Source organism: Macaca nemestrina, chromosome 1 (assembly GCF_043159975.1).
Source record: "Macaca nemestrina isolate mMacNem1 chromosome 1, mMacNem.hap1, whole genome shotgun sequence".
NCBI classification, from domain to species: Eukaryota; Metazoa; Chordata; class Mammalia; order Primates; family Cercopithecidae; genus Macaca; species Macaca nemestrina.
The window spans coordinates 206,953,332-206,960,873 of NC_092125.1; the positions used below are offsets into that span (position 1 = coordinate 206,953,332).

The 7,542-nt window shown below is 57.7% G+C and overlaps 1 protein-coding gene across 7 annotated transcripts in view; it reads left to right on the top strand.

Annotated features, from left to right (window-relative positions):
• LOC105494527 (solute carrier family 9 member A1) overlaps positions 1-7,117 on the top strand; it is a 76,015-nt gene extending 68,898 nt beyond the window's left edge. For all 7 annotated transcript variants that reach the window (XM_071097882.1, XM_071097883.1, XM_011763027.2 and 4 more), the window contains 8 exons: positions 1-62; positions 2,632-2,721; positions 3,186-3,256; positions 3,370-3,543; positions 3,797-3,911; positions 4,101-4,202; positions 4,655-4,727; positions 5,284-7,117. The exon at positions 1-62 is cut by the window's left edge and continues 141 nt beyond it. In XM_071097882.1, coding sequence (XP_070953983.1) covers positions 1-62; positions 2,632-2,721; positions 3,186-3,256; positions 3,370-3,543; positions 3,797-3,911; positions 4,101-4,202; positions 4,655-4,727; positions 5,284-5,621 — 1,025 coding nt within the window. In that variant the 3' untranslated portion in view covers positions 5,622-7,117. The remainder of the gene's footprint in view (positions 63-2,631; positions 2,722-3,185; positions 3,257-3,369; positions 3,544-3,796; positions 3,912-4,100; positions 4,203-4,654; positions 4,728-5,283) is intronic.
• The last annotated feature ends 425 nt before the right edge of the window (positions 7,118-7,542 follow it).

The following is a 7,542-nucleotide window of genomic DNA, read 5'->3' on the forward strand; positions in this document are numbered from 1 at the left end:
CTATGTGTGACCTATTCCTCACTGCCATCATCACCGTCATCTTCTTCACCGTCTTTGTGCAGGTGCTGGGCCAGGGCAGAGAAGGCCCTGGGGACCCTGATGCTGTTCCCATGGAAAGAGAGGAAAGCGTGTGATTTGAAATGCGATTCTAGTCCCAGCTCCACCACTAACTTGCTGAGTGACCTTGGGCAAGCCACTCCCCCTTTCTGGGCCTCAGTTTCTTCAGTCATAAAATGAGAATTGTGATGAGTCATTGCAGAGTGACTGATCAAAATGTAAAGGAACCAGAATGCTGCCCAACTTAATTTGGAACTCATAGAGCATTAAGAGAAGTGGGTACTGGCCGGGCGTGGTGGCTCACGCCTGTAATCCCAGCACTTTGGGAAGCTGAGGGGGTGGATCACCTGAGGTCAGGAGTTTGAGACCAGCCTGACCAACATGGTGAAACCCTGCCTCTACTAAAAATACAAAATTAGCTGGGCGTGGTGACGCATGCCTGTAATCCCAGCTACTTGAGAGGCTGAGGCAGGAGAATCACTTGAACCCGGGAGGCGGAGGTTGCAGTGAGCTGAGATCGCGCCATTGCACTTCAGCCTGGGCAAGAGTGAAATTCTATCTCAAAAAAAAAAAAAAAAAGAGAGAAGTGGGTACAGTCAATAGGCCCAAGATCTATCTTTGCTACCAACTCATTGTAGAGCTTTAGGCAAGAGATTTCATATCTTAGGGTCTCAGTTTCTGCATCTGTAAAATGGGAGTAATATCACAGCATGGGGAACTGGAAAGGGCTCTGAGATAGGCAGCAGGAAGCCTGGAGTCAGCCCTAGCTCTGTGTTGGTGTCCATTTGACCCTAAGAAAGACCCCCTGCTTCTCTGGGTCTCAGTTCCCATCTATAAAGTGAGGGAACTGGGTGAGATGATTCCCAAGAATCCTTCCAGCCTGCTGGTCAGTGATTTCTGTGCATTTAACTGGCCCAGGCTTAGCTGAGAGCCACTTTCCTGCCTAAGGTCCCCAAGGACGCCCAGCCTGTGATGGTGCAAATTGCTCTTCCTTACCTGACTTTGTCTGACCTTGGGCAAATGAGAAACACTCTGTCTGAGCCTCCATTTCTTTACCATCCCTTCTGTCTTTTCTGGGCACTGATCCTCAAAAAGCCCTAGATGGGATACATCTTTGCGTTCTCTCGAGAAAAAAAGATAGGGGAAACCTGGGGCTGGGCTTATTTTCTGTCCTTTAAAGGGAGAGGGGACCCTGGTGCAGTGGCTCACGCCTATAATCCCAGTACTTTGGGAGGCGTAGGCAGGAGGATCCTTTGAGCCCAGGAGTTCAAGAGCAGCCTAGGCAACATGGCAAGACCTTGTCTCTACAAAAAAATAAAAAAAATAGGCAGGTGTGGTGGTGCACACCTATAGTCCCAGCTACTTGGGAAGCTGAGGTAGGAGGGGATAGCTTGAGCGCAGGAGGTTAAGGCAGCTGTTAGCTGTGATTGCGCCACTGTACTCCTCCAGCCTGTGTAACAGAGTGAGACTCTGTCTCAAGTTAAGAAAAAGGAGAGAGGCTGGGCATGGTGGCTCATGCCTGTAATCCCAGCAATTTGGGAGGCTGAGGCAGGCGGATTGCCTGAGGTCAAGAGTTTGAGACCAGCCTGGCCAACATGGTGAAACCCTGTCTCTACTAAAAATACAAGAAATAGTTGGGTGTGGTGATGGGCGCCTGTAATCCCAGCTACTTGGAGGCTGAGGCAGGAAAATTGCTTGAACCCGGGAGGCAGAGATTGCAGTGAGCCAAGATCATGCCACTGCACTTCAGCCTGGGCAACAGCACGACTCCATCTCAAAAAAAAAAAAAAAAAGAAAAGAAAAGGAAAAGGAGAGGAGGAGGCTGCTACTTTTGTCCTCTTGCACTGCTTCCGTCTTCAAAAATATTTTTTTCACCTTGATTTTACAAGTTGGTTGTGCTAATGATTTTCCAAGCCCATTTTCATTGAAGGCAGCACTGGGGAGGGGGCCTCCCTTCAGAGCCAGCCTGCCTGGGTTTGAACCATGGCTTTACTGCTTCTGTGGAATCTTAGAAAGCTGCTTAACCTCTCTGAGCCTCAGTTTCTGCATCTGTTAAATAGGGACAGTGGAAGGACCTGCCTTTTAGTGTGTGGGTATTAGAGAGCTGATGCTAGAACACTTCCAAGCACATGTGTTGGTCACATGGCAGGTGTGCAGTTCCATCCACTGCTGCTGTTATTACTTGGTCCTTCTCACAGTCCTGGTAGGGAGGCAGTGCAGAGGTGCTTTTCCCTGTGTGTGGGGCCTGACTTCCTTGGGGTTGTAGAGCGAGTCTGCGGTGCTGTCTACATCTGAACCCAGGCTGGCTGCTGCCTGGCCCAGGCCAGATGACCAGTTTGCGGGTCATTTGGCAGTGAAACCTCTGCCTGTGTCTCCAGGAAGAAGCAGGCCTGAAGGACTTGTCTTTAGATAAGTGCCGGGAGGTGGGAGAGTTCTCACACCCTTGGGTCCTGGGAGAGGGCAAAGCAGAGAGGGCATCCTAGCCTTGGGGGTCTAGGGTGGGCATAGGGAGGCTCCGTGGCCTCCCTGCTTGGGTAGCAGAACTAGAGTGCCTGACATCTGCCTGCCTCCCAGGGCATGACCATTCGGCCCCTGGTAGACCTGTTGGCTGTGAAGAAAAAGCAAGAGACGAAGCGCTCCATCAACGAGGAGATCCACACGCAGGTACTGGAGTGCGGGCTGGGCCCTCGGTTGCAGGAGGAGGAACAGGGAGATGGGGAGCAGCTGGGCCTCATGTCCCTGCCCCGCATCAGCCGCTCCTCCCTGTGCTGGTGCCCGGGGTCTCCCTCTGCCCCAGGAGCCATAGGAAGGTGTGGTGTGAGCAGCTGGGAGCCTGAGGACGGGGCATCATGCCATCTCTGCCTCCATTTGAGACCTATCCTAGGCATGGATCCCGGGTGGGATTAGAGAAGGGGGCTCAGCCAGACACAGGCGAGGGTTCAAGATACCCAGAGTCAGGGCCACTGGGTTTGATGAGTGGAGTGTGGGCGCCACCTGCTGGCTGCTCATGGAACCACAGCGCTGGGCCCAGCAAGGCTGCAGCTGCAGGAGGGAGTGGGGCTAGTCAGGGGTCTTGGTAGGGAAGGTGCCCCACAGCGAGGCTTGACCTGGCCCTGGGCCCCTTTCAGTTCCTGGACCACCTTCTGACAGGCATCGAGGACATCTGTGGCCACTACGGTCACCACCACTGGAAGGACAAGTAGGTGGCAGGCCTGGTGGGCAGGCCGGGAGGGGCAGGCAAGGGTCTCCTGGGCCTGGGCATCTCCCCACTCCTGGGAGCTGGCTCCATCCATCTCCCTCCTCTCCCACCAGGCTCAACCGGTTTAATAAGAAATACGTGAAGAAGTGTCTGATAGCCGGCGAGCGCTCCAAGGAGCCCCAACTCATCGCCTTCTACCACAAGATGGAGATGAAGCAGGCCATCGAGCTGGTGGAGAGCGGAGGCATGGGCAAGATCCCCTCTGCCGTCTCCACCGTCTCCATGCAGTGAGTGCCGGGGCAACCAGGCAGCTTCTGCTCCCACACACCGGCCCCTCCAGCCCAGCTGGAGGCGGCCACCTGAGGGCAGGGCCCTCTGTTGTCCTGTTGGGGCGGACAAGAGAGCTGTGGGCTCACACTAAGGACCTGAGGCTTTGGTGCCCCCCTGGGTCATCCCTAGGGTGACTTCCTTCTAGCCAAACCTGGGAGGCTTTAGGATCCCAAGAATCTTGGGGACCTAACCTATGTCCTGTTGTCCCAGGAACATCCACCCCAAGTCCCTGCCTTCTGAGCGCATCCTGCCAGCACTGTCCAAGGACAAGGAGGAGGAGATTCGCAAAATCCTGAGGAACAACTTGCAGAAGACCAGGCAGCGGGTGAGGGCCTGCTCCCCAGCCCGACCCCCGGGGTACAGGAGCCCTTCAGCCCCTCTCCACGGCAGCCCTGCCCTGCCCGTGCCCCTCGGCACCCACCCCAGGGCTGGCCTGGCCTCCAGAATTGCCCCCACCCCTCCATGACCAGAGCCTTCCGGCGCCTGCACTGCCTTGATGCTGTGCCTTCCACAGCTGCGGTCCTACAACAGACACACCCTGGTGGCAGACCCCTACGAGGAAGCCTGGAACCAGATGCTGCTCCGGAGGCAGAAGGCCCGCCAGCTGGAGCAGAAGGTAGCCTCTGCCTTTCTCTGGGAACCTGTATCCCACCCCACTCACCCAAGCTCCGCCACAGCCTCTGCGGAAATGTACCCATTCTAGGAACAGGGTTTGGCTTTCGAGGGGCTTGTTGGCCGTGTAAGGGCATGGAGAGCCATGAAAAGTTCTAAGCAAGGGATTGGCGTGGGGGTGTGGGGTGTGGCCTGGGTTAGGGCAGTGGCAGGGGACAGAGGAATGGGTGGATTTAAGGCTGGGCAGTGTAGGTGTGTTGAGGGAGGCTGTGACAGGAGCCTGGGTTGAGCCCTCAGGAGCTCCTGAAGGGCCAGTACGGCTGCCCACACAGGCACAAGGGACGGGGAGCGAGCGCCCCGCATACACGGAAGGTGGGGTGGCAGTGGCCGGGTGCTGTCCTGAGGGGCTCCCTCTGCCCAGCTGCCTGTGCTCACCCCATCTGTCCTCTCTGTCAGATCAACAACTACCTGACAGTGCCAGCCCACAAGCTGGACTCGCCCACCATGTCTCGGGCCCGCATCGGCTCAGGTAAGGGCCTGGTGAGGGGCCTCAGGTCTGGGCGCTCCGAGCCACCGCCTCCTGAGGATGGGGGTCCACAGGAACAGGCCCCAGCCACTGGGAGGACAGGCCTGGCCCTCGCTGACCTCAGGGGCCCCTCCCAAGCCATGAGCTGCTTCTACGTCAGGGGCCATTCCTAGGGACAGAGACGTTCTGGATGAGGACTGTGTGGGGAGCTGGGAGAGCCATGGTGCCTGGCAGGAAGGCAGGGTATCTGCCCCTTCAAAACCCCTAACGCGTGTGGGGAATGTGAGGGCAGGGCCCCAGGGTAGACTCATGCCGGGAGGAGCCCCAGGTCTTGGCCTGTGGAGGGACACCTCTGGCATCCCCTGTCAGAGGAGAGGGGCACAGTCTGAGGAAGAGAAGCTGTGGGGTGGAGGGTCTCAGAGGCCTGCTTCTGAGGCCCGTTGGGACCAGGACAGCTGTGCTCATGAGAAGACCTGCAGGAAGCGCTGACGCGGCGAGTGGCACGTGCTGGGCTGGGCTCCAGAGCAGAATCCAGTTTGTGTCTTGCTTTTGGTCCCAGACCCACTGGCGTATGAGCCGAAGGAGGACCTGCCTGTCATCACCATCGACCCGGCCTCCCCGCAGTCACCCGAGTCTGTGGACCTGGTGAACGAGGAGCTGAAGGGCAAGGTCTTGGGGTTGAGCCGGGATCCTGCGAAGGTGGTCGAGGAGGACGAGGAGGACGATGGGGGTATCATGATGCGGAGCAAGGAGCCTTCGACCCCAGGAACCGACGATGTCTTTACCCCCGCACCCAGTGACAGCCCCAGCTCCCAGAGGATACAGCGCTGCCTCAGTGACCCAGGCCCGCACCCTGAGCCTGGGGAGGGAGAGCCGTTCATCCCTAAGGGGCAGTAGCGCCAGGGCCAGCAGGCAGCGCCCGTCCCCTCACAGACTCTCCCACCAGAGCAGGGGCTGCTGGGGACTCCCCTTGCCCTTCCTGACCCGGATTGGCCCTGCCCCTCCCCCTACCGCATGGCAGCTGGGCCCACAGCCCCCACCCCAGCACAGCTTCCCGCCACCGCCTCCTGGGAAGCATCCGCCCCACCAGAGCTGCCTCCCCAATCCATTTGGCAGAACTGCTGGGGCTGGTGAGGCCGGCTCTGCCTCTCCCTAGATCCAGGCTTCTCCCGGACCTGGACTAGGGCCTCGGAGGCTCCTCCCTCTGCCTCATCCTCCTCCTCATTCAGACCAATCTTAGTTTCTAACCAAAGAGTCTCTGGCTCAGCCGTGGTCCCACCCAGGAAGGGAGGGAGCTGAGGCCTCCCTCGAGCAGGCCCTGCTTTATTAGGGGACACGCCAGGGGTACCAGTCACATGGCTGGGGGAGGGACTGCTGACCCACCAAGGTCTCACACTCCTGCCAGCTCTGTCACCCTGGCTACCACCCCAACCTGTCCTTACTCAGAGCTGCGGGCTGAGGGCATCTCTGAGCGTCTCTGCCTGGAGCAGGGGTGGTTTCTAGGTCGACAGTGACGTGACTCAGAGCTTTCCGAACTGTGCTCCCATGGGGACCACTGGGCCCCTCAGGGGATGCTGCTGGGGGAAGGACTGGCCGTGGCTCCAGAATGTGCTGCCTTTTTAAGTTTCATTTGTTCACACTTCTATATATGATTGTTTGCACGGAGGGCACTCCTGTTTTTTAAAACATTTTGAAAACCCCTGGCTGAACAGTGCTCTGCCTCTAACTCCTCACACTCCAGGAATTACTCTTCTTCATTTGTGCCTGTCTGTCCAACCCCGTCCCCCATGTTTCTCTGCCTGCTGGGCTCTTAACTATTGCCCGAAGACTGTGACATCAGAAGTAACTCCCACTCCTAATCAAGAGTCTCTCCAGCCTCACAGATGCTGGCCTCTTGGCACCTGCCTAGCTCTTGGGCCTGACCTCCAGTCCTGCTGGCCTGCTCTTACTTCCCCCACCCTGGGTTTGGCCCCTGGAACCTTTCCCTCGTGTGTACCACACCCTGCTTGCCGTGGAGCCCATTGTGGAGGCAGTCGGGGGTGGGGGGAGAAGGCCTCCCCTGAGGATCTCCTGTCCCCCGGGGCTGGTGGGTTGGGCAGAATCCTGGGCCCCCAGAGACCTTTGCTCACACACACTCCTTCCCCCTGTCCCTGGGGCACTCCCCCAGGATTGTGCAATAGTCAGAGTGTCCCTCTTTGCAGGGGACTGGGCCATGGGTCCTCGGCCCATCTGTCCATCCTCCTCTCCATGCAAGTGCTGTTTGGGCAGGAGTCACCATGCAAGGGTGACATCGACAACCATGTACCAAGCCACCGCAGCTGCTGCCACTCTGCCGCCTGTACAGAAGAAACTGAATCTTTTTCATATTCTAATAAATCAATGTGAGTTTTTAATAGAGTCAAGGGCTGCTTCCTGGGGACAAGGGTCTAGGAGGGAGAATGGACTGGGGGCCTGAAGTACTTAGTTCAAAGGCTGGCACAGAAACACTTCATGGCTGTCAGCTGCTGGGATGGTTGTTCCCACATGCCAGGCACTGAGATACTGCAACGAGCTAAGCAGGACGTGCCCTGCCCCGTGGGGGAGAGCAGCACTAACCAGGGCCAAGTGTTTGTGCAAGAGGTGAATAAGAGGCAGAGGAGAGGGAGGGGATGGGGAGGAGGACCCTCCTGAGTCCCGAGTGAGTGATATCCCCAGGAGGGGACTGGAGAAGGAGCTGAAGCCTCCGGGTGGAAAAGGACCCAGAAAGTTCCCAAACATTGTAACTGGGAGCTGTGCCCACGAACACTGGGACCTGAGAAAGGCCAGGTGGCTGGGTCAG